At 35.9% G+C, this 27,691-nt stretch overlaps 1 protein-coding gene across 2 annotated transcripts in view; it reads left to right on the top strand.

The window, feature by feature from the left end:
• FAF1 (Fas associated factor 1) overlaps positions 1–27,691 on the top strand; it is a 175,551-nt gene that overhangs the window by 51,656 nt on the left and 96,204 nt on the right. For both annotated transcript variants that reach the window (XM_074598544.1, XM_074598545.1), the window contains one exon: positions 4,781–4,886. In XM_074598544.1, coding sequence (XP_074454645.1) covers positions 4,781–4,886 — 106 coding nt within the window. The remainder of the gene's footprint in view (positions 1–4,780; positions 4,887–27,691) is intronic.

Raw genomic sequence — 27,691 nt, 5'->3', positions numbered from 1 at the left:
GTGATTATTACAAAGAATGTATTTTTACTAAGTGATTGTAATTTTTTTAAGAAATGTAATCAGCTGTGTGGATAGGAATAAGCCCCCCCCCATCTTTCAAGTAATGGGTCCATACGTTGCTGAGTGCGTGTGTGTTAGATTGTTGGAGAGGAGCGGTGATTGTGGCATGGTGTCTTGTTGTACGCTATCAACTGTAGCAGAGTGTTAATTAAGAACGATGTAACCTGCAACTCCAATTATTAGTATTGTCTGTTTAGCTGGACAGGAGCAGTGCCTTGCTTTAGTTACTTTGAAAGCTTCAATAAGAATGGTAAGATTAATGTTTTATTTTCACATCTGCTCATGAGACAGTTTAAAAATCCTGAAGTTTAAAATGCAATAGAATGTAAACAAAAGGGCTTCTGCTCATTTACATGTTAGCCAGATTTGCTAACTGATTGCTGTTTGAACCTAATCTACCACCTCCTGCTGCATTAGCTACAACAAACATTACATTTACATACTGATTTCTTATTTTGTTTTAATGTAAATAATCTGTAATTACAGTAAATTTGGACTTCTGTTGACATGAGCTTGTATAAATCTGTAAGTTTAAAATGGAAATGTTAATTACCTTGTGTCATACCTATTTATATAAAATTCACAGATTTTGGGGGAAATCTCCATGTGACTGAGAAAGATATTGCCTAATGGGAAATAGTGAATGTATTTCATAAAAACTTACGGAACTGAAATGAAAAGGAGCATTTGCTGATCATTGACTAAGGATATACTTTTGGTTTCAAAGCTTAAAATAATACTAAAATTTCAAAGAAAAATGCTGTTGAAAAGCAAAGTATTACATCAAAAATTAAAGCATTAAGGCAGTCACTCAACCATAGATAAACCCAATCTATTTTACATATTAAATGTTACAGAACAATAGAAAAGCAGTAAAACTGGAAGCTTAAAATATAATAAATATCAATACTAACACGATCTTGCTTCAGCATTGCATAGACTGATTGAACAGTTGCTGTCCCTTAAGATTGGCATTATTTGCAGTTATGCATTTTTTTGGCTAAATATTGTTTCTATTCTTAATCTATTAGACTTCTGGTCTATAAATCGTACTGTATTAGAATTTGGATGGAGTAGCTAGTGAATAAACTCTTTCCAGAGTCTTAATTGGGTTTTGACATTTTGAAATAAAATTCTTGCAACTTCCATTGCTTGAAATTTGAATTTCAAAGAGGAACCCTACTATGTTTGCATATGGTAGAGTTTAAGCCCCAGCTGAATCCTAGTCCACCCTTGGGGTGTCTGTGCGTTGTAATAATGCCGGTAACCAATGCTATATAGGCAATCCATATGAAATCCTAGACTCATATGGGTCTCTCTTGCTAGAACTGGTCAGAGCGATGACTGTGCTCAGGTCTATTTTCTCTTCTCTGTTTGTGGACTTCTTTTTTGGGTGTAGGCAGAGTTCCTCTACTGGAAGATTGGTGCCACAAAATGCCATCAGGTTCCCTTGCCTCCCTGTGCTGAATAGTGAATGTATAATCATTCAGCTGAGGGGAAAAAAAAATAATGTAATGGCAGTGTGTAACCTATCAGCAAATCCATTTGAAAGCCAGGGTTTGCAGTAGGGGGGAAATAGTGCTAAGAGTGGCCTAGTTTAGTCCTGTTTCTATAATTTTGTTTTCTTTTCCCACTAATTAATTCTTAGATTAATTAAATTCTGTTAGCACTGATGGTAAAAAAAAAAAAGGCGGGGGGCAAAAAGAAAATCTGTCTTGACTTTCATAGGACCTGGAGATTGGCCCTATATTCCCCCCCCCCCTTTTTTTTTAAAAATGTTTCTTTTATTGCAGATGTTTCATTTGGAAGTTTGTAGTCAACTGATAAAATTTGCAGGGAAACGAAACTGCTGCAAACACTGAAGCCAAAATTTTAGCAATGTGCATTGTGTTCAAAGTGCACCTAAAAAGAAATAAAAGTAAGCTTCAGCTTACTGTCAATGAGAAGTCTCCTTCAAATACACTTATCTTGTGCATTTGGTCATAGCCTTTTATGGCTGTAAATACGGTTTTAGGGCAAGGTATGTTTTGTAAGCAGACTTCTCTTGGCACAAATAGTTGGGGGTGATCTGCATCCCTAGTTGCTGCAGGAAATGAATATGGGAGGGGACTGACATTGCTGGCTCTCCACCTGCGTGTTCAAATCAGCCCCATCCCGCGGAGGAGCGTTGGTACGGGTAGGAAGTCCTTGGCACAAAGGGCCCATCAGATGTGCAATCAATTCCTCCCCCCACTGACTTTCTAACATACGTGGTCCAGGTCTTATGACTGTCAGAGCAGATGAAATTTTGATGTAGGAGCTCACAAGACTGGATCGGTTGACCACTGCCTTTCTGTGTAAGCAGAAGTAATATTCCTCATTATATTATTTCTCTGAACAAAAGCTGAATAATTAACCATGCGCTTTAATTGCTAACACTTTCAAAACCAGTTTTTCCTCAATTTTTTTCAGGTGTGTTTTTTTTGTAGCCAGTTTAATTTTCATCTTCTTCTTTGACTGAGAACTTGCTTGTTAACAGCATTCAGCTTGTGTTGTTTAGAAATCCAAAAAGTAGAGGTGTCAAAATTGTTAGTTACTTCAAAATTTGAGGCTTTTAATTTTAGGGCACTTAATTTAAATTAACTGTATTTGAAGAGTATTTTTTTCCTTTTCTCAATACTCTCTGCTATCACATCCAGATGAAATAGAGAAGTGGAAAACCTTTCCTAGGAACAGATGCTTTTTATTGGCATGCTGTATTTTGGATAGTGTTGAAGCGTGTCTGTCATGCATACTTTGAGAGACTGAGGATTTGACTGAACTAGCCTGTTTCATTCTATGTTTACATCAATTACAGAATGAAAATGTGAATCATGTTATTGGTTAGCATCTACAGATTTTCACATAGTCAAAAATAGCACTAACAGAGCCTTGTGTGATTCTGTATGGAATCCAGAGCCATACACATATGCTGTAATTAATGTTTTCAGAGCAATTAAGTATGTAATTCGCCTCCAGTATTTGCTGAAAACAAATAAAAAATCAGAATCTGAAAAAGCACAGCAGGATATTTTAGGTGCTACTGAACACTTGCCAAAAGAAAATATGGTTATGGAGATGCGAAACTTATTGTTTAACAATCAACTTAGAATTACCTTTGAAAATAGGCATACAAATTTTCAGGACTTTTTGTTCTCTTTTGAAGGACTGGTAAGTATTTTAAATTTTTTTTAGGCCTTTTCTTCCAAGATTTTGTGACAAGTGCAGCTGAGTTCATGTTAGATGACTGACCTCAGTTACATTTGTAGTCCCTCTCCTACACTTGATCATACTTAGCATTGAAAATGAGTTATATTTACCTTCCATATTACAAAACCATAAAAGACGAGAAATAGCATGTAATGATTTTGTTTTGTAGTATGTGATTATTATGTTTAAGATGTCACAGAATCCAAATTAAGTTGCTGAGTGAAGATATTTTTGTAAGGTAACTTTTCTTGAGGTGTTAAAGCAGATTGTGCATCTCTTGCTAAAGCATCCAGTGAGTATTGCATGGGTTCACTACCAACTGAGCAGCAAAACCGCCGCTCAGTAATTCCAGTAGACGCTAAAACTAACAAATCAGGACTCAAGTAATCTAGCAGTCTTTCTTGTCTTCTTGTATCTTAAGATACAGCTGTGCTCATCTGCATACAGAATTTGTCCTTTATGTCGTGTTGAAGTGTCGTGGAACAGTGAAGATGTGAAGGAAAAAACCTCAGTCTGTCATTCTTTTAAGAGTGTGTGATAAGAAAAAAAAAGACTTGAATAAGCCCAGTTTAATTCCATATGCCACTGACCAGGTCAAGTCTGCATAAATATTGTTTAGCAATCCAAGCTATGTTACATTGCTGCAGTTTTTTAGCCTAGATGAGACTGTACACAGCCGTAATTGCCGTGTCTGTAACAGACATCCTGCCTTCTATTTTGAAAAATAGATAGCTGCATAATTTTGTACCTAATTAAGCAAACCGGATGCCTTTTTAACATCCGGAGGTTTTGTTACCAGGAAAATCACAAAAAAAACAAGTTTGTGACAACATGAACATATAGTTGTCCTGTTTAATCTGTATCTTAAGATTAATTTTTTTTAATTCATATGATTAAAGATGTTTTAATATACATTTTTAAAACAATCTGAGCAGAACTAACTTTTCTAAATGCTCAATACCCACATGAGACATTTTGCTGTGGTTAGTTTTCCAGTTCTAATTAGCTGGGTTTATGTGCTTTGAGTGAAACTAAGCGGAAGAATTTCCGTTTGGTTTATGCTTCAGGTAACCCTAGAGAAGCGAGAGCATGCTTTGCCTTGTTCTACTTACCATCAGTTTTTAATGTGCATTGTAGCTTGATATTTTGTCTGGTCATCAATATGCTTACAAGCCTGGTTATTAATGGCATTATGAGTGCTAAACATACCTGATGTTTGTGAAGATAATGTGACTCTCTCAATTTTGAGAATACTTAACATTAGAAGAGCTTTAAAGGCTGCAGTCACCTTATTAAGGAAGGAGTTCAGGAATGGCCTTTGGTCATTCTCAGCATGCTTCCTTGCATTTAAGAGTGAAAAGAGAGATGATAATGTTGTGCCTGGACTTGTCCATGTAGAGTTTAGGGTACCCTGGGGTTTTTGCATCTAACTGTAAAACAAGCTATAACATGCTTATCCCTGATTTTCTTGTTTTTCTTTCAACCATTTCAGGGCCCTGCAGGAGTCATTAAATCAAAACTTCATGCTGATCGTCACCCATCGAGAAGTCCAGCGGGAGTACAACCTCAACTTCTCAGGAAGCAGTACCATTCAGGAGGTGAGTGCTGTTTCACAGCTGAAGAATAAATGTAGCTCATTATAGCTAATGCCAGCTCTGTTAAGGAGGATTTACATGGTTTTGATGGATATTCCTTTATTTTGTTAGTCTTTTTTTTTTGATTTAATCAACTGCATCGTCAAGATTGCTGTAACTTGATTAACGAACTTGGCCTAAAAAAAGGTTTTCTATTAAATTATACGGAAAGATGTTTCTTTTTGAATTGTAGTAGCAAAATATATGAAAAGTGTTTATTGAGTTATTCTAGAACGATGAGGAAAGGCAGTTATTCAAATGACATTTTATCTTTAAGCCCCTTGAAGCTCCCTCTGTCTTCCTTTCTTTTAACCAGCTCCATCCATCTCCATTTTGTAGGCATCTCTACCATTACTGGTTGCTGTCGTAGTGCTGTAATTCTTACTGCCGTGGGAGCCAAATGGTTTTGTGTATAATGGACGTCACTGCCGTTCTGTAGAATGGCCAGCAAGGGGTGATATTGTAGAGAACTTCATTAGAATTAAGTCCTATAGGAACAAATATCTCTAATATGACTCTGGACCGTCTGAATTTAGAACAAGCAGTCCTTGCATATTTTAAAAACTCCTTTCTAAAGCCAAAGGTTGTTGTCTAATGCTCCATGGTATGTCTAATGCCAGATGTTTTGGATGTTATTTTCCATATAACCCACTAACTTCTGGAAACATGACAAACAGTCTACAAATGTGAATCTTCAGAATTCACATTACAAAATATTAAGATTAAATGTTTGCTTTTCAAATTAAATGTATGTTTGCTATTGGTCTGACACTCTCTCAGTCTTTTAGGGTTAAACAGATTTTATTGAAGTTTTTCATGTCACATGCTGACATCATAGACAGAATTATTTTAAGTTCTGTAATATTAGCTATAGGAGCAGTATCTCTTTCAACAATGAAAAATGATCATTAACTGTTTTCATTGTGAATCCTGTTATTCTTAAGATCTGAATTCTGATCTTTCCCCTGCATGAAAGCCTGCTTTCTACTTTACCTTTTTAAACCAATTATAGTAAGTTTTCGGGGTTTTTTTAATAATATAAACAAACATATGTAGTTGCATCAGTTTATTTTTTGAGGGGCCAAGCTCTCCCTCTTTACAATTAAAAATAATTTGAATATTTACGGAAATAAATGATCAGAATATTTGTTTTTACGTTTAAAATGGTGAGATTCTAAAAGAAAATGCATACGTACATATTGTCTGTCTGTTTTTTTATCTATGCTATATCAATTACTACTTTGCTGGTGAGTCTTGCCTGGCTTAAAGGAACCAGAAAGCTGTGACAGTGCATGGGAGTCTCGGCTGCCTTTACGTGCACTGAAGTTTTCTTGTTTGTTGGTAATGGCAGGTTACAGTCAACATATTAACATATAAAGTTGACTAAATTTAAAAGTCACTTAAGATTTTTCCCTGTTAAACAACCAAAATCCAAAAATACCCCTACCACCCAATGATCAGCATGAGCATCGAACCTTTCTTTGCCTTTCTGTTGTGTATCTAAGTATTGCATCCAACAGAGTGTTTAAAATTATGAAGACAATTTCAGAGGCTAAGATGCAAAGAGAGCTCTGGACCTTCTCGTGCAGCTGATGCTGAACAGGTGAATGTCTGTCTGTGCAAAGTCTCGTGGAAGTCACTGGGGATTTGGCTGAGGTAAAAGGGTTGGTGAACATTTGTCTAATTATTGAAAACAACCACCCTTTTGTATGTTGACTCCCTAATGGCTTTTTAATTTATTTTTTTTTTCTTTTAGCATAAAGTGAGCATTGTAACAAATGATTGATGAATCTAGTTAGTCTGTGTGATTTGGAAGAATCGGTGATATCTTTCGCTCTCTTCTCTCTCTTGTCTCTCTCATCTCCAGGGACCATTAGATTTTTATTTTTTTTTTCCCCCCTTCATTCTCTTGTTCACACTTTAACAAATTAATAGTTTACTTTCCTTCTGGTATGTTTTTGTAATCGTGGAAAAGCTGTATGTGAGTTGCGGTTGCCAACCACAAGAGGGCAGGAAGGACTATTCAATTATTACCTAAAAATGCCGTTCAGTGTTTTCAAATTAGCTTCTGGTATATTAACAAAAAGGAGTATAATGGCCAAGTTATTGTTTGATTTACAGATAATTGGCATATTGCAGGGAGGAGACTTAATTTCACCCTTTTAAATTAAACAGGGAGATTTAAAAAGACATAAAATATTCATTAATGTTCAGTGATTATAAAGCAGTGGCATATATTTATTCTACCTTTATTACTGTTTCGATGGGAAAATACTGCAAATATTTCAGAAATCGACTTGGCCATACTGACAAGTTGAAATGTTTAAGCAGTGTTAATGCAATCTACTCACACTTTATATCCTATGCAGAAAGATTCAAAATGACTACATCAATTATTAAAAGAAATATTTAAAATTCTATAAATGTTCTACTGCTTGCCACAGTTGGGTGCAACTGTCTCTCCAGGGCTAGTTGTTTAGTTTGGTGTTATTATTAGTGCTGCGAATTTTAAGGAATAGATATTTTTTCCAAGTGTCTCGAAAAAAAAAAAAAAAACCCCAACACCTCACCCCACCAAAAACCCAACTCCACCACCCTTTCAAAACTGTAATAAATATTTTGCAATGGATTAAATGCAAAATTCAGTGAGCTCTCAGCTATGTTTTACTAAACTACTGTTGCTTCGGTTCTCTGACTTTTTTTTTTTATTGTTTAGAATGCCTGTTTAATAGTAAACGATATATGGGCGAATTGTTATTTCAAAGAAATCTTGCTGTTTAATGGGGAAACAACCTGGCAGAAAATTCTCTGAGAGAAGCCTGAAGCCGTAGTGCTCACGTCTGCTTTCACAATTTCTTGTGTATTAATTCAATAGTTGGATTTTGGATGGTACTTGAAAATGCCATTTTTATTTTTTTTTAACATGCTTTATCTACATCTTCAACTGTTCATGCATTAAGATTTAATTTCTCAGTTTAAAAAATACAAGTTACATTCAATTATATTGATGTGGGAATATGAACCTGTAGGGAATCATCAGAAATGAAATAAAAAATTAAACCACGCTTGTGCAAAATTATGGATATTGGATTTTCATTGTGGGTTGGGCAGGGGAGTTGTTAACTTGGAAAGTTAATGATAACATGTTGGCCTAAATTGCAAATTAATCTGTGTCACAGGTTTCTGACATCTGTTTGTTCTTGTAAAATTGCAGTATTAAATTAATTCTGGGCAGATACTGTTCTGGGAAATATCATGATTACTTTTTTTCCATGAGCCGCATTTTCAAGTGGAAATTAGTAGGTTTTGTGCCAGTTTGGAGACTGTAAATTAATACATTTCAACATATTTCCAATGTATTATGTGGTTAAATAAGGACAATTCCAACAAATTGAACTCCTAATAGTTACAAGACTAAAAGGAGTTTTCTGTCTGAATACTTGCTCTTTATTCTGCTAAGATAATATGTAGAGGTTATCTGTATATTGGAGTGAGAGAATTTTTAAATTTTGATTTGAGAAACTATGTGCTAAATTACTACAAGGTATTGCCACGCTCAACATAATTTGTTTTCTGTCTATTCTTACGAACATGTTCACATTTAGAAATGAACATCTGTACTTTTCATTTTTGTACGCTGTAGTTATATTATTTGATGGAGGTGAAGGACAGCCCTTTTCAAAGGGGAGAAAATTTAAATGGTTCATGGAAATCAAGTTTGTCTTCTCATCCTGGAGCAGACAAACTAAATTGTGAAAAACTTTCTGAATTCGAGTTCTTGTCACGATAGCATGCTTCACGCTTTTTGTTGTTTAGTCAGTGGCACAGGGAAAAAAAAATAAATTTAACAAACTGGATAACTGTTAAAAACAAGTAGTTTGCATTTGTCCATTTTACTGTTGGTATAGACTTTGAAGCCTTTTTGTGATTCCTGCGTGCAGGATTACAGAAGTATCCAGTGTACACAAGCTGGGGCTGCTAAAGGGTGGCTGAGTTAAATATGCAGAAACCTCAGGCCTCTTGTACATTGGCGATTTTTATTTTGTAACTGCTGGAGATTCCAGTTGAGAATACTAGGCAAAGTATGTACCTGGCACGATAATTCCTAGTAAAACATAAAATCTGTGCAAACAACGCAAAGAAGATGGGTCCCTAAATACCGGCTGCCTGTGCGTAGCTGCATCTGCTCTTTATTCCCTTCCTTTAGCCAATAACCTAATCAGAGGCTAGCTGCTTAGCATCCCTGTCACCTGTGATAGGTAATAGATTTGTTCTTTGTTCCCTATAGACTTACTGGCTAAGGTGGAATATGAAAAGCAATGTATCCAATAGCACTCCAGGCAGGAGGAGGAACTATTTGTGCATACAACTGCTTGGGCTGAGATAAACTACAAATTCTGTGTTGACAGACCCTAATGACAGTTTGAAGTCCTTTGTGCTGGATTTTTTTTAAAACTTTTTTTGATAAGTGGATGAACGTGAAACAAGATGCAAACCCACCATTTATAAACACGCAGGCAGAAAACTTATTTAAAAGGCCTAAATAAACGTAATAGATAAATATAGTTAAGCATATGAATTGCCTTCAGCATGCAGAAAGATAATAATCCAGCTGAAAGTCCTGTACCTTTTTCAGATCTCATTTTTGGTATCTGTACAAAGTATTTTCAAGCCAATTGATCTTGAGTGAGATCATTCACAGTAAAGGTCAGACATTGGCATGGGGACACAAAATGTATATATAAATAATGTTCTTCTTTTTAATGTTGTAGCTATGTAATTTCGATAAAAAACATTTGCCAGAGATCAGAATAGGGACATATCCAAATCTGGTACATACATTAACAGTTTCAGAAAGAGTTGTGTTATATTTTGAGTTTTTTAACTTGCTTTAAAATCATTGAAAATTATTCTTATGCTAATAAAAATCAGTAACTAACGCTTTTTGGTATTTAATTAGAAGGTGCACAAACATTCTATATCATTGTTCAATTATTTTCTTAGTATCAGCGAAGCTAGTAAAATATGTTTTTGCTGTACTGATTGTACTCGAGACATTTTCTTTTTGTGAAATTTGAATATTTTGTTTGCTTTTTAAAGAAATCTGTCATGTAAAAATTATATTCAATTTATAGTGAGTCATAACAATGGTATACATAATTTAAACATCTATCGCTGTGATAGCCTCAGTGTTCTACAGTGGTAAATGAGTACCAACTAGCGAGCTAGGTTTTGACTTTTTAAATAAGGAGAGAAAAATCTATTTTTATAAAGCTGAATCAACTTCCTGATTTGGTTTTGGTTAGTTTTGGGTTTTTTTTGCCTGCCTTTTAAAGAAAACCAGCACATTGCTAAACTAAAACATATTTGCTGAAAGAAATCCTTGATAAACTTTCTGTAAATGGTCATGTGTTAGGAATTATATGAGAAAGAAGTTCCTTGGGAAATAAAGAGAAAATACCTTTTATGTACCTGTTCAAAAGTGATAGCTTTATTAGGCACTTAAAATATCTTAATATCGGACTGTAGAGATCTGTTTTGAAGATATTGTATTGATAAACGTATAGAACCATTATTCTTTTTATGCAACAGAAACAACAATAAGAGATAAAGAAAGGGCACTCTTTTACTTCTCTATTAATTATGAAGCTTAATGTACTCCTGACAGAATATGTTTCATAACCTGTAATTTGGTTTTGGTGGGTTTGGACGTGCATATCATTAAAGAAACGATCTTCAGTTATCAAAAACTAGTAAACATGGACATTTTTATATGCAAGAAAAGGCAGAGAGTAAATAATTGCACTGGTGACCAATACTGTAATAATCCTGTTTTACAATATGCACTTGACAGGTTGTAATAGTGCTAATTGAAGAGACTAATTCACACTTGCTTCATTCTATTCAAAGGCAAAATCAGCAGCTTGTTTTGCTTTTGACCAGATGGTCCTGATGAACACCTACTGTGCACTTTAAGTGCTTTACTAGAATTACAAAGGCTGGGGGCTGCGTCCGACTCAAAATGATTTGAGAAGAGAAAAAAACCTCGCTGCTCAATGGATTTGGTGCAACTAAATTAATTCTAGTGGACCCATTACACATTGAGCCCCCTTTTCAAAGTGCTGAGCCTCCTCGTTTGTTCTGTAGCAATGAGAAAGTGAAAGGCAGATTACTGCAAACAGAAATAAAAAAAAAAAGTGCTGTGAAAAGGAGAAAAGAGGCCTTGAAGCCTTTTCATATCATTTGGGTTTTTCAAGTGCGTTATTTTTGGGGAGGGTGGATGTATGAAAAGCCAATTGGAGTTTTTTTTGTTTTAAAGTGCGCTATTTAAGTACTATGAATATAAAAGCAAGAGCAACAGTTGACTGAGTTTACTGTGGTAAAGCTTTGTGTCCAAGGATGAATCAAATTCATTATAGTCAATGCTTTGTATTTTCATATGAATGTAGGGTTAGTTTCACAAGACTGTGTCTGTTTAGGATAATTATAATTTAATATTTTCCTTTCATAAAGTTATCACTGTAGATATCTAAAATTTGCTGAAAGCAAGGTTTTTTCCTTGAATAAATTGAGAAGCACCCAGAGAGTTTAAAACTCCAAAGGAAGCTGTTTGATTTCCAAGGGAAGGCGAGGCATGTTCCAATAGCGTCAAAGCACAGATTATTATAACTAATTAGAAGTCACACATCTGTTAGCTTTCGATTTGTCAGCGCTTGTAGTTTTGTGTGTATATTTATATCTCCCTTCTTCCTTTCTCTCATTCTCTGTCTCTATTGCGCTCCATCCGTAAGCGTAGCTGGATTTGAGAGAAACTCTCAAAGGATAAGGATCAATTTATCTGAATTTGAAAGTAATGAGGAGTCATTGTTATGATTTTGGTTATAGGTTCGGCTCCGTAAATGCTCAGTCATGTGAGTTGTCCTTATTTTAGAAGTAATCATGTTGAATTGAATGGCTTTGCTCATGTAATTTAAGGATGCTAAGGATTTTGGGGATCAAGACCTAATTTAAAACCCTGAATTTTTAAAAAAACTGCAATTAAAACCATCGCTTGCTATTCTGATTTGGAATATTTGCCGTGTTTTACTTTCGGGGTGGAGAATTTTTATGCAAGGCTTCTATCATAATGCTAGCTATTAAAAAGGTGTTAGCGTGAAATGACAAGAAAACCTAAGCAGCTTTATGAACATATTAAACACTATGTCCCTAGTTCCTGAGCTATTTAAAGTGGGAAAGCAGTACTCTGTAGCTAAATAGCATAGCACTGCTGTCTGTATAAATTATACTTAGTTGAATCGTAAATGAAAAATTAAACTTATAATTTTTTGCAATTAAAAAAAGATTAATTTACAGCTTGTAAATTAAAGTGTGCCAGAGCATGGTTTAACCTTTCTGTCCTATGTTAACTATAATATGATCACTTCTATTATTGCATGATATACACTTATTTTAAAAAAAACAACAATCCTTGAATTGCTGACTTGTTTTCAAACAATGAAATTTGTATTTGTGCAAATTATAGTAGGCACAGTGTTCTCTCATGTTTTCTCATCAAACAACCCAATTATACTTATAAATAGTGAGGTGCTAATGAACTGTTGTTCTGGAAAAGTTGGTGTTTTTTTTTTTTTAACTTGAGTAAGAAAGGAAACACTTCACAATTTTAGAGTGCTTGCTTGGTGAGAAAATATTTGAAAATATTGTACTTATGTAAATCATGTTGGTGCTATCACTTTTAAATATACAACAGAAGCTAATCTAAAACCCCATCAGTTCATACAGAGCACAACTAGATTCTTGACATTGTAAATTGCTCACTTAATTGGGAATTGATGATTTACTTTTATTCATTGAGTTATAGAAGTTTTTTCACTAAGAGTTTATATTTTGCTTAAAAGTTTATTGGTGCATTCGTTTAATAGAAAGAGGAAATTTTTCTGAGAGTTGAGGTGATGAAGATACTTGATGTAGTAGTTGTGGAGTTACGATGCTGAAATGGTCAACAGTATCTTAGCAGCAGCGTAATGACAAGTGCTGCACTACATCGCTTTGTAATTACTATGCAAAGAGAATACTCACTTGCCATTTCAAATGTGACTTTATAATGTTTGTCTCTGGTCCATAACATCTTAGTGAAACAGCGTGCTGTCTCTTTAGTGAACCCATTTCTTAGGATTTTTTCAGTTATGTTCCTATGTCTGTGTAAAACATGAGCTTGAAAAGTTATGTTTTTGTACCAAGAAGCAGGGGCATAAATTGAAAAGCCTTGCACTCATTTAAAGGATAAAATGGCCTCATAATCACCCTCAAGAAATCCCTGTTACTGTTTTTAAAAAGGGTTATAGAAGCTCTTGGCAAACATTTGCAATAAGTGGCAAAATTTATGCCTTGCTTTGTGATAGTTGCGTGACCAGACAGTGGGGTATAGGATTGTTTTAAGGTTTTTACAGCTGCAGGCAAAAAGCATCTGTTCCTAGAAAAGCCTTCATTGTTTAATTTTGACACTGACTTTTCCATGCTGCTTGTACCAGTCTCTGGATTAGGTGCCACTAAGATAAAATTTGTTTTAAGTTGCTCCCAAATGCAGCTGTCACTATACATGGCCTTGTAGCTTAGGCAAAGTAGACATAATCAAAACAAGCATTTTTGCACAAGGTCATCTTGGCAGACTGAAAAAGCTTGGAGCAGGAATTTTGACAATATTGTATCTTGTGAGTAGCTGGGCTATTAGCTTTTGTGTTTGTTTAATAATTGTTCTGGTGATCACAGATGTGTCTGCCTCAGAAACAATGATAGACAGGGATTTTTAAACTGCTTTTTCTTTTACATATACTTTATATTATATTTATTTTGATTGAGCAGTTACTGTGGTATTAAATTACATACGCTCTGTGTGTGTGTGTATCTCTGTACCTCTACAGGGAAATGGACTGATTTACAGAAATCGGGGAAAACTGACATTTTTGAAAGAGCTTCCATTTCTTTCCTTCAAAGTTTCCAGTGAATTAAAAATGAAAGAGCACTTCATTTTATGTATCCTAGAGTTGTGTTAATTTCTACCCAGCTGGTCTAAAATGATTGATACAAAGCCAAATTTGTGACTGCCTGCATTACAAAGTCTGTAATTTGCTAATGAATTATGATAATAATCTTTCATCATACATGAAAGATTTAGACAAACAATTTACTAACTATATAGTTTGATCACAATTTTTGGGTTTGTACCAAGCCTCGAATCTACTTTATTTTTCCCTGCCTAGATTAGCAGACCAAAGTGAACTTACTCTAAGCTTGTTTTGAAAGCACTGATGCTGGAAGTTATGTGGGGATGATGGTGGACAGCAGAAATGATATAATCTTGTGGTATAAAACTCCATTCTTAATGTATGTACAAATCAAACCATGCAGTTTTCAACTGGAGAAGCATCAGAGTACGCATGGCATGAGAAGTTGTTTGATGCTGCATCTACTGTTGTAGGCACATAGAAGTAAATGAAAACATGTTGGAGATGTTTCTCGAGTTAAACCTCCTCCAGGTATGGTAGAGATAAACTGCTTGAAGTGTGGCTAGACAAAAACACAGGAGCAAACTAGGCTTACAAAGAAAGGAAAAGAAACCCAAATCCTCCAGAAAAGGGCTAACTGCCACAAGATCCAGTCAACCCGAGTGAAACTTGTGGTTACCTGCAGTCGGCAAAACTGTAGATCTTGCACACTCTAAGGACCTTCTGAGGACAATGTTCACATTAGGATGTGAGCACAGTATAAGCAGGTCTCTTCCTATATGAAATCTATGAATCTTCTTATATGAATCTGTGACCAAAGGTAACTTCCCAGTTCTGTGGAGCTTGCTTCTGCATTGGATGTTTTACTTTTCCAGTAGAAAGCAACAGAGGAAAAAGAAAAGGAGGTTTCTGTTTGGTGCCCTTTGACTTCTGTTTTGCAAATAGACTCAATAATTTTTCTGCTTCTCTTGAGTTCAGTTTAGTTCAGTGGATTTAAATTGTCAATTTGATATCCACCCTAAAAAAACAACCAACCAACCAAAAAGGACCCCAAGACCTAACACATGTATCCAGTGCTGCCATTATTGTTTGCATTAAACTGTTGACTTCAGTGGTTTCTGGCTTTATATACCTCTCTTCAGACCATGTGTTACTCATCCCAAAACACACCCACCCACCCCAAAACAAAATCTTATTGAGTTTCTTGTGGCTACTGTTAACATGAAATGTTGTGGGCCTAGTGAAAAGGTAGAAAAAATAAAGAAACAGAGAGCAAAAGCAAGAGAGTAGGACAACCAGCAACATCAAGAAAAAGCAAGTACTGTGAATGTGGCCTTGTGAAATGACAAGGAGAGGAGCTTTGGGGAAGGTGCTGACTGGAAAGGGGGTTGAACCATGAACAAAGGCTTTTTGTTGTTGTTTTGTTGTGTTGGTTGTTCTTATCAAATGTAGGGAACTAGAAGTTGGTGAATAACCAGGATGTGTTCATGGGTTGCTTCTTACAAAATCAGGTTAAAAAGAAAAAGTTTGGTTAGAAAAGGATATTTTTCAGTCAGTCTTCCCAGCTGATACAAAGCGCGGAACAGTGCTGTAAAGATGACATCTACTTGAATTCGTGGTGTTTTGGAAGAAAAAGAAATTGTTAGAAAATCTCGGGTTTTCTTATATTACCTACAGAAACTCTCACAGACTGTGCCATATGCAGCATAAAATACTGCTCATGTTGTTTTTTTAGGGATGATACTTTTGGATTTAAGAGAAGTAAATACAACAATAGAAATTTTTGAGACATCATTCATTTGTATGTATTGCTTTGGAACGAGGGGTGAGTGCATGAAGAACAGATTTGATGTTTCAAAGACCCTGACTCTCACCACTATTCTTCCTCCTCGGGAAAGCGATTCTCTCTTGTAGCTGTTACCTAGTATCTAGTAGCTCTCTTGGAAATTCCGACGTTACTGTCATTTGAAATCGTAGAAGAATATCTCAAGACCTTCACAATATTGGAAACCAGATAAGGAATAAAAGAAAAAAAAGGGAAATAGGAGTACAAAGAACAAGGATTTATTATTATTTTTCTACAACATATCTATGAGGAAGAGAGCGCCTCTTCCTACAAATCTGTAGTTATAAAATGGCAGTAAGTCTGTCTGCCTAGTATCCCACGGTATAGGTGTATGTACTGCAACCCCAACAAAGGGAAATGGAAAAGGAATAATGAATCCTAAGAAGTGACATAATTTTGGTAATTTCATTCACAGCATCAGGGCAAAATGCAGCACCCCAAATATCTCTGCAGTTTCTTCCAGGTGAAACAGAAAGACAAAGGTTTTATATTGTTTTCAAATTCATTTTACTCATTTCTGATGACAGACTACCTTTTACTGAACTCAGCAACTCAAAAAAAGTAACTCAAGAAACATTGTGAGCTATGTTTGTGTCCCATTATTCATTTCTCTGTAACCATAAGCTGAATTTCAGTTCAACATCTCCCCTCTGTGTCTTGGATCAACTCCTGCTTGCACTTACACACAAAAAGTTCCTTTTTTAAGACAAGAAGGACTTATTCCTGAATAATTCAAAAGTGGGCAGTGTAAGAAGTGCTTAGATTAATCTGGGGAATGTTTTGTGTGTTGACAATTTCACTTATAACTAACAGTCTCTTTCACCCACTCTGTTTAAAAGGTCTTGGCTCTTTTTTTTATTCTATGCATTGACATTGGGCTGGCAGAGAAAAGACTAGACTGCAGAACTGAGAACTATGACCACAGGGCAACCTAGCCCAGGACTAAGACAAACAAAATGGAGAAGCTCTGATGTTCACAAAAAGCAGCAACAGAACAGTGGAGGAGGATACTTTTTTGTAGTACAAAACAGTAAAGTGACACTTCTCTCCCTGATACAAAAGGTAAACTGTCAAGTCAGGCAGGTCCACATTAATATTTCAAGGTTGGGTCTCATGAGGCCAATGAAAAATATGGAAATTCTCTACCGCATTCTGTGAGGTCTGGGTGGGATGAAAGCTTCTTTTTTGATAAACTAAGAGTAGTAGACTGAGATGGAACTTGAATTGCCATGGAGATGTCTTTACTCTCCTCCTTAAATCTTCCCACAGAGCCGTGAGTTGTAGTTCACAGCTATGTTTACGTTAGCACTCAGGGCAGTGCAGTAGGACGTCTGCATAGCAAACCACTTGGTGTTGAGGGTCTACCATCCATGCTATTTATGTTTCTGGCGTTTTACTAGTGACCATTTCCAGTCTGGTCCTGTGGATTGAATGTTTCTTAGTAGTTGAAATTTAAAAATTATGCATCTTCTGTTTTAGTGTGATCCTAATGGTATTTGGTTTGCATGCTCTGAGACCACTCCATCATACAAGCTCAATTACAGTAAATCAGACAAGTGGGAGGCTTAAGATCAGGAGTGCATTTTTGAAGTGAAACACTAATGCAGTTCCACACTACATGTACTGGATCTGCATCAGTCCTTTGGTGCAAACCTGTATTTTCAAATGTTACACCATTGGGAAACCTTCTCCATTGTAGCACAAACACTCATTTTTTTTTTTTTTTTAGTAATACTGTACGCAGAGGTGGTCAAATTCTTCTTGAATGGTAATGAATAAATGAAAGATCAAGTGCAAAGTGTACCTCCTGTGTGTTTTCAATGCACTGCAGAGTAGCCAGGCAAAGAATCCACATGAGCAGTAAGACAACCCTTATGAATGCCCCAAAAGGTGTAGTTTTTCCTTTAGAGAAGTACGTTAGCGTTGTGTTTCATTCCATTTTTTTCTTAAGATCAGTTTGAAGTGAGGAGCAATAAAACTCGGAGATTCAATGTTTCTTCTGAGACATAAATACAAACTGTTTGAAGTAGAGGATACTTTTAGCATGCAGTCTGAAATAAGCATCTGTCGTCTCACGACACCGGTATCAGAAGAGCACTGCAAATCCAATTTCAGTTCTCATGTTGTGTCTTTTGCCTTGTGTCAGTTTATAGGTCAGCTCTAAGATCATTCAGGTTTGACTTACAAAATCTGACAATCACCCACCCATATTTTCTCCTCTGTAGGTCATTTTGCTTGTTTAGTAAACCATGTCTTTTTCTCTTTTTCTCTTCTTTTTAATAATTTGGTTTTTCTTCTGTTTCTTTTATTTTGTGTCAGTCCACAGGCATGTTTTCTTTTTCACTGCTTTCTCATTTTTGCTCTTTATCTTGTGGTTTATTGACTCTTTCACAGTTTTTAATGAAAAAAGAATTTCTTCATTGCTGCTTTTTTTAAAAAAATCAAGATGGTTTATCTGACTTAACTTTTCTAAATACTGTTTTCTCTTTATAATGCAGAAAAACATACTGTAAATCAGAAACTTTTAAATCATTATGCTCTTTATACTTACTTTCTGCAATGCAGAGTGCCAAGTACGTTGAATTACACTTGAAAACTGTCCCTGTGTGGAGGGAATCACTGAGTACGATGCCTGCATGTTAGCGTTTCAGAGACTGAATTGTCACTGGTTATTATATGAATATCAAGTGGATTTTTTCCTATCAACTAAATTGTTATTCTTGGTATTAACTTCCGCAGATCAATAAAATTACACTTTTGTAGGATTTAGAAAGGAAGTGGGTTTACATTTTTGGTGTCTCTTTGTTGGTGTATATTTTATACACGGAATTTGCATAACTATGAGTATCCTTGTGATTCAGAGGAGGAGCTGTTAATAAAACAACTGTTTTACAGATCTGTACTAACATCTTCACAGGGAAAAACTGGAGAGAATAGCTGAATATGTAAATGGACAGCTTGTGATGCTATAACTTGTCAAATAACCACTGATGCAGTATGGCTGAGCAAACTGTTTCAGTGTGTGCATATACAGTAGGTATTTCTCTCCAAATTAATATTTGCATTTGAAATATGTGTGTAGTGCAAATACATGAGAAGTATATAACAATTAATAATATTTTGTGTTTGATGTTTACATACTATGTGCTCTGCATTTTAATTCTTAACGTTATCTCCTTCTTTAATCATCTCGAATTAGTGTTCCAAATGTATTGATTCAAAGGGATTTATTACTTAGTTATTAAGGTTTGATAGGCTTTTCTATCCTTGAAACAGGTTGGGTTTGGTCAGTAGTTAGTTGGCATTTTTTGAGATTGCCACTTTGTTCTTCAAAATCTCAGACTGTTTTAAAAACTCCTGTGTCACCTTTATGAATGTTTCTGAGTTGTAGTGATGAGAATGATGAGAAAATCTTACAGAATTGGACACTGCTTTAATAATGTTTTACAGCTTAGAACCGCTCTGTGCAAAAACACTACATAGTTTTAAAATAAAGGCGTACTTCTAATCTGATTTAGTTAACCCAGGATGAACTGTTGTGTGAACATTCTCATTTATCTTAAGGGCAGCTTGTTCTCCTTTAACATAAACAGAGAAGGAATTAGATGAAGTTAAAGCAAAGTAAGGCTTGTCAGTGGTGAGGTAAAAAAAATAATTTCAACCTGTATTAGTTAATACATGACAAATAAATCATAGTAAACCCCTTGTATTTACAAAACACTTAGTCTTACACATGCATCTGGTAGAGGGCAAAACTTTGGTTTCCCTCAGTAGTCCTGTCTTCACTATGCAAGCAAGCAGAAACTACAGTCCTCACTGAAACCAGCCGAATAACAGTTGTAAAGTAATAAAGTAACACCAAGTACTATAGTGTCCAATATGAAACATGAAATAAATCTTGCCAGCATGCCCTTCTCTCATTGCTCCCACCATCTTAGTTATAATAAGCTTAAAAATTTCCCCCTGAAGTGGCACATCTTCAAATGTATAAATAAGGACTTTGATTTTGAGGACCTTTTACAGTCTCTATTTATGTAACAAAAAATTATTACCTATGTTATTATTTGCTTACCTATGTAACCAAAAATTATTACAATAATATTGAGTTTAAAAAAAAAAAAAGTCGCATGTTCTTCAGGGTATTTAGTGTCCCCTCCTGGATTTCTTTCCGTGATGACTTTCTTGTTCAGCCAAAAGGAGTCTTTTGACTTCGGTTGGCTTCATAGACAAAAAAAATTCTTCCAAGACTTTTTTGAAGCTCTTTCTCAATTCCTTGCATTCTTCCATGCTCCCTTTTGTGAACCATGGCTAACTTACTGTAATGCAGCTAGAATAAGGGAAAAAAGTCAGCTTTGTCCTCCCTTCTTTGACTGCTTGGCAATTCACATGTAGTATCACATTAGAAATTACTGGAAAGTTTAGTGTTCATATCCGTCATAAATAAAACTTGTTTACACTTTAAATGTCTATAAATATGCTATCCATGTTCTGCCACGGTTAAAATGATTACTTATAGGGTAATTTAATTTTTTCTTAAATTTTTTTCTCCAGCTTAGTGATAAATGCCACTGTTATTGAATCAATGTGAAAATACTCTACCGTATCACGAGGCTGGTGGTGGTTTGGAGGAGTGCAGTGTTGCAACAGTTGTTCTGTGATCTTAGGGAATGGAGCAGAGATGGGGAACAGTGTTTATGCAAAATAAAATTACCTGTATTGGCAAAGTGGACCTTAAGATAGCTTGTTTTTCTGGTTATTTTATAAAAAGTTAAGACTTTGTAGCATCGTAAATTGAGGGCCAATTCTGCCTTCCCGTCTGCTCGTGCAGGTAGGGTGTTGCTTCCGCAAAACTGTCAGTGTCCTGGGAGCCGTGTCCTGCTGCCCTCCTCATAGAGGTGTCCCCAGAGCGTGAGGGTGGGAGAGGGAAGAGGAGAGGATGAGCTGTTCTCAGCAGCCGTTTGCCCTTAGACTTCTGTTTTGGATCCTAGCTGGGAGTCAATGTCATTTCATAGCTGTATTTAACTCCCTGTCATCCTGCTCCCCTTTCCCTCCCCATGTGCTGCTTTGAAGGCGGCCCCTGGGGTCAGTGGCAGCCTGGCTTCTGCAGGAGCTGAGCCGTGGCTCGGAAAGGGAGCCTGAGCGGCACTGCAGAAGCAGGAGCCAGGCAGACCTGTCAATGGCTCTTTTTCCCCTCCCCAAGTGTTAATTGTGGTCACATAAGTTAAGTGTTTCTGTAAAATTAACATCTTGGTATTATGTATTTGTTTTCCACCATGAAGCTTCGATGTCAAGTTTACTCAGCAGACAAGTAAAAACAAGAATTTTTTTTCCAACTGCTGTTACAGCAAGTCTCAGCCTGGGATCTCAGAAAATCACAGTGTTCATACTGGTTAGCAGCTAATAGGAAACAATAAAGATTTAGGGTTCAGAATTTAATTGGCACTGATGTTGATGCAGGAAGAACAACCACACACAGTTTACTCTTGTGAAGCTTTATTGATTCTTTTTTAAAAGGAAAGCTCTGATGAAAGTATAAAGAGGCGTTTAATTTGCAAGTATTTCTACACAGTTTTTATTCTGAAATGTGCTTTTCTAGCTTTCCCTGTCCCTGTGCAGTAAACATGCCTTAAGATCTTCTGATTCAGAGACGGATACTGAAAAACAGAAGTGTGAGGTTGTCGTTTCTACTGTTCAGCTTGTTCATTTGGATGATATTGTGGCTTTCTTACACATTAAGTGTACATCTTTCCCAAGGCTAATGTCTGATGTGCACTGATAGGTATTTTTAAGATAATGTGACATTAGCATATCCTCAAAATTTCCATCCCAGATTCTAATCTTTTAGTGACCTATTTCCAAGGATCAGATCTGGAATATTGCTCTTGGAGAGGTGGGTGTATGAACAGAAGCTTCTTGTTTTTCTGACATTACCTGTATACCAAAGTCTACAAATAGGATCTTTTTTGTCACTAAGGCAAGTGATCCTCTGAATTTCAGTGAGTAACTGAGGTTATTTCTTCAAGTATAGAGTGATCCTGTGCTTTCAGAGTCTGCAACAAGGTCAAAGATACGCAGCAGAATGAACTGCTGACGCCCTTGAATGGCTTCCTGCTCCCATGGCTTCCTTGCAAACCGTGATAAAGATTGAGTCCTCAGGGTATCATCACTGATACAGCCACCACAGATGGACCTATATTCCATAGATGGTTTCTCAATCTCTACTTTCAGAACAGTTTTGATGATTTTGGAAAGGAGCGACCTATTTCTCCTCCAATCCATCCATTTTCTCCACAGCTTTGGTGATAGATTACACACATTTCTTCTGGTCTGGAATTACAATTCAAAATGCCTGTCTTTGTGACACCATTACCAGCAGCTCTTAGCTTTTTGTTGGCTTTCTGCCATCCCTGCAACCTCTCTTCCTGCTGCTTTTCAGGAATTCGTTTTCACAAGACATCTGCAGGCAAGCCTTTTCTGGGTCTTCTAATCCATTGGGCTTTAATAATGGCCTCTTATTTCAAGGGAAGAGGATTTTACAGAAACTATTCCAAATATCTAAAATGAATACAAGATGAGAGTATTATCTTTAAAAAAGAGGGTCTGAGTGCCTTTATTTTCACATTCACGTGGAGAGTTTTGATGTTACTGAGCAGGTTTCTCTGCTCGAGGAGGTCAGTTAGTCTGTGTTTCCAAACTGCCAGGTTCCTGTCTGTATGTTGCAGCTCATTTCTTGCCCAAGAACTATCTTTGTCTGTGAGTGTGTCATGACTGCTGTTTATGCATGTGTCACTTAGAGACACAAAGGTACAAAATAAGTTCACCAAATTTATTGTCAGCAGTCATGCCATCCGTGTGACGGGGTACATGGCTTTCTGTCCCTTTCCTGATGATTGACAGGTAAGTGACAGCTCACTTGCCCAGGCAAGATCACAAGCTCTTTATAGAATGTTTTTCAGCAGCTGTTGATAGTGTGTTTGCAACGTACCCCAGTACCACAGCGATGGTCACCCATTGACAAGGATGTTCAGAGACTTCACTCCTCTCTTAGAATGCATTTAGTCTTTCAGAAATGCCCGTTCCTTTCTGGTTCATCTGTTTGAGTGCCCAAAGATGATATACCCAGATGATTTGGAATATTTCTGACCGGGAGACCTTTGGAGGATATCCTGAAAACTTTCCAGGTTGTGGTTACTCAAGGCTGATCTTTTAGTTTCAGAAACAATAAAAAAAGTGCTAATGAATCTATTCAGACCTTACATCTCTGTAGCCTGCCTGTTATATACATTCTTGATCCATTAGTAGAGGCAAGGAAGGTTACTGCTCAAAGCAGAACTTCTCTGTTGCCGTTAAATAACTGTCCTTTCTGGTCAGAGGTTTCCTTTGCCATTGTCACAGCGAGATAAGAAAAATATTTTCAAGTATGTGAAAAATAAAGACTCAGTATAACTCTCCTGTTATAACACAATAATATAAAAAGACTGCAGGACCAATTCATTACTCTTTTCCTTTCAAGCACTTGAAAGAAAAACAGAGCTGAAAATATTTCTTTGGGAGATACTGAAATACCTCATTAGATCTTTCTTTTTATTGGCTATTGAGGTGATAATTCTGTAACGGGAATGAAAGAGAGGGTAAATTTTGCTTTGATTTATAGAAATGTGTTAATTTGAGCTGAATAGATCTTTTCTGATCTTAATATTTGTTATCTGTGAGTATTGTTTTGTAATACATAGTTTCTAGTTTTATTTTAGAGAAAAAGTAATTCTTATGGGGACTTTGCTAATTGTAATTGGAGGTATTTTTGGGCAAATGAGTAGCTGAGTTTCTAATAACCTGCAACTTCAGTATTTTTTTTCATTAAATGGAACAGTGTTCGCTGCTGATTTAATAGTTATAGACTTTCATGTCAAGCTAAGACTGAAAAATACTGATAAAATAATATCTATATTTAAATAATTAAGTTAATCTTTATTCAAATCTTTCTGTTTCAGTGAGATGACAAGTTTACACAGTAGAATAGTGAAAATAGCCAGAAACAGTGTCAAATTAGCTCTTTTTCCTAAGTGGTCATTGCATTTTCTGTTGTTGTTCTGTAGCATACCAATGTTAAGCTTTGTAGAGACTGGAATCCACGGAAAAGGTAACTTCCGTAGTGTCTTGGTCAAACACTAATGAAATGGCACTTAGTTGTATATTCAAGAAATATTGACCCTTGCCTTCATGAAACAACTTTGTGACTTGAGCGGTGTGTAGTTTCTGTGTTGCTGGAGCTGGACAATTCTCTAAGGCGGCCACCACTGAAGATCTAGTGAATAAATTCTTATTGCATTGAGAGAGTCTCAGTTGTGCACTCCTCCAATTAGTACAAGATAACGTGGGTTTTTTTTTAAATTTTGGAATTTTAAGGGGAAATGTGATTTTGATATTGTGGACTACTTAAATTTTTAATTTAATTAGTCCAGTTTTGGAAGACAGTCCAGTTCAGGAAGAGCACCTGAAGTACAAGCTGCAGAACTGGAGCCTTAGCATGTATATTTTTGTAAATACAAAGCTATCCCAACTTCCTGAAAATCCCGCTTTACCAGTTAGTATAAGTGATCTTAGCATTTTTTAGACTTCGACCATTTGTTGCTGTCTTGCACAGGTCCTGAGAGGTTTGTTGGTTATCTTCCCAGTCAAAATGTTCTCCCTAATAGCAGTTTCATTTAAATAACCTGGAAATTAGCAGGGAATGAGAATTAACGGGCACATCCCCCATCTTGAAAAACTTAATACGAAGTTCTGAACTCTCTTTTTCATAAGGTTTCCCCCTTATGAAAAATTCTCTTTTCTAGACAGCTTCTGTGACTTTTTTTTTGTCAGCTTTTCTGTCGTAAATGCAGTTCAAGCATGTGAAGCAGTTTTTGGCAGGAGTGTGCCAGTATGCCTTTGATAAAAAGGTTAGGTTCAGCAAAACAGGACTTCTTTTCTTCATAAAAGGGTTGTTGCTTGAAAAGAAAACTTCCTCACTGGAGAGGCTTCCAGCTCATTTTTATCTCCAAATTGTTCAATGTACAGGTTTTATAGAGTTCACGTTTACTGTTTTTTCTCATTTTCTGGTAACACTTTTTGTTAATCTTCCTGTGTCTGCATCTGCGTAGAACTCGGAATTCAGGTTTTACAGTATTGCTCTCAGCTTACTGTGTTTTTTAACTATCCCTAATATTTTTCTCTTATCTGATAACTTCTAATAGAAAACAGGAGTTGGAATTAACCTTTATAGCCTGTATGTAGAAAAACATGATTTTTGACAACTTGAACCTTACTAATTTGCTTTCCCCTTCCATTTTTGTGGTCTACAAATACGTACGACTCGTACTCCTGCCACTAGTTCAAGAGCTGACTTGTTTGGGGAAAGACTTAAATAAACTAAAGAAATAAGAGCCAGGGTTTTTTTTTGGTCAGGTTGCAGCTTGTCTTTTCAACACTATTCTTTTGAGGAAATGTGTTTAAACATATTTAAATATGCTAAAAATAGTACCATTCATAAAGCCAATACAAAATTATACGGCTTCTTTCGGTAAAGATAAAAAATTATATTCAGATTGCACCTGTGCCCGATTCATTTGTTAACTCAACAGAATTTCATCTCTTTACTCACAGTCTTACTGTCTTTAACTTTTTAAAATCCTGATGAAGATCAATTTTCACCTTATCATGGAAGAGGAAGACGGGGGTATAGTTGACACATACGTACACATGTTAATGATAATGATTCTTGTCCCTTATTCAGAAAACTCTTAATATATTTTCACCTGTACTGCCACTGCTGTTAAAGTGCAATCCATGTCAATAAAAAGAAATGAAAGAGGCAGAGGTCTTCATATTTTTTATATATTTTTAGTTCCTGCATTAAAAAACAAAAGCAAATCTAATATCTGTTTTTTTTATCATCTTATTTTCTTGATTTTTTTTTTTGTTTGTTTATTAGAAACCTATTTCATAATAACTTTGAAGCCAAATGAAGATCTAGCTCTTAGGAGATGTGACAAACTTCAGAAAGCTTTAAAATTGTTTCCAATGAAATTGTGTTTGGGACAAAAGTAGAGGGAAGCAGTGCTTTAAAACAGTCTACTTAATAATTCTTGCTCTATGTGGTGTAGAGGGAAATACATACATATTTGTACACGTTAAATGTGTACTAAATGAAAGATTTTTCTCTATCTTATTAAGTAAATGAGGGGGGTTTTGGTGGAAGATTCCATAGTTAAAGATGTAAACCAGCAATTTCTTGCTTCTATAGCACAACATAGTTCAGAGCTGAGATTAGAGAAACCCTGTAGAGTGGCTAATACTCGAGGGCATCCCCAGCTAGAAAAGTATGTGAATTTAGGCATGGGAGGAAGGAAGGATCTGCTTTAAATTTAGTGTAGGGTCACTGAGTCTTAATGATAGATTAAACAAGGGAGGTGGAATAATGAATAGGGGTATGCAATGTGTAGCACTAATACCAGAAGTCCATGGTTTTCACTGGTTATTTAATGTCTTTTCCCATATGTTTCTGAATAGAGCAGGTTATGGCAGGGATGAGCTAAGGAATAGCTTTGTTAGTGAATTGTTAAACAGACCGAATTCTATTTTTAAAAATGTATATGTATATAGGAGAGATGCTTGTTAATAGCATAATCGGGTATCTTATATGCATATAACTTGAATATAGCGATGTTAGTAACTATATTTGTAATTGAAGTGTGTATGTTGACATTCTTAAAATACATTGTGCAGATCGTCTGCATAATTTTCTTTTCCAATCTGAAACTAACAGCCATTCCTTAGTTAAAGCATAAATGAATTTCACGTTCTTTCTGAATGCTGTTAATGTAAAGAAAAACCCCAAAAGAAGTGGTGAGTTGATAGACACGAAAATGAAATGGAGGAAGTACCAAAGTACCAAGAAATGTATTTGTTAGTAGAAAGTTGACTAACAACTCAGTAAACCTTGCTTTATGGCTTATTTTAACGTGAATTTAAAATAACATTAGTAGAATATCTATTAAAACTCAACCACATAAAATACTTTATTTTTATATATATATAAAAAAATATTTATTAAATTCATACTTGCAGTGACTGAGAAAGATATTGCAGTTTACTTTAGTGTTGAGTTCATACTGAGTTCTCGCATGTAAGAGTGTGCCAACTATTTGATACCAACAGCTTAGGTGAACCAAGGAAGTCAACTGTTGAGTTATTGATGGGTTTCTGGGTAATCCATATTCTCTTTTGTGTGGTGAAGATACCAGCAAGTCTATAGAGAAAAGGCACTTTGCATGTAATTTTTCCTTTGGGTTACAAATGGGATTGCAAGCGACACTGGAAAATGCAGTGCAAGTCACACTAATAGCTGTTGTTGCAACAGTACATACAGTAGCGATGAAATTAGTATTTTCAGCTGTGTGGCTCATCTTCCTTTTCAGATGTGTCTTGTTGGCTGGCATTTAGAGTAAAAGGGCTGCAGAGAGATCCTCCCCATCTCTCTTTTCTCAGCAGCAGGCTTGCTGTCATCTAGAAATGAGACAAGTAAAAAAACACATGACAGAATACTGATGTGATAATCCATTTCTTAAACTAAAATTTGGTAGGTTTATCACTTATATTAAGGATTAGGTTTGAAGCACATGTGGTTTATGCATTTTCTGGGACTTTGAAACAATCAGGTTTTATTCTGAAACATGTTTGGGTAGGAATGGAGGAAGATACTGTCCATCAATTAAATGTGTTAAGGAGTATATGTCTTCGTATCATAATCTGAGATCTGCGAGGGGCAGTAGGATTTAGTCTCTCATTGGACCAAAGTGAAAAGAAATTTGGAAGAGGGAAAGGTGGTTTTTTAGTATGAATACAAATGCTGCTCTTTACTATCATTAAATGCAGTAAGA

Source organism: Larus michahellis, chromosome 8 (genome assembly GCF_964199755.1).
Source record: "Larus michahellis chromosome 8, bLarMic1.1, whole genome shotgun sequence".
NCBI classification, from domain to species: domain Eukaryota; kingdom Metazoa; phylum Chordata; class Aves; order Charadriiformes; family Laridae; genus Larus; species Larus michahellis.
This window is presented reverse-complemented; position numbering and strand designations above follow the sequence as displayed.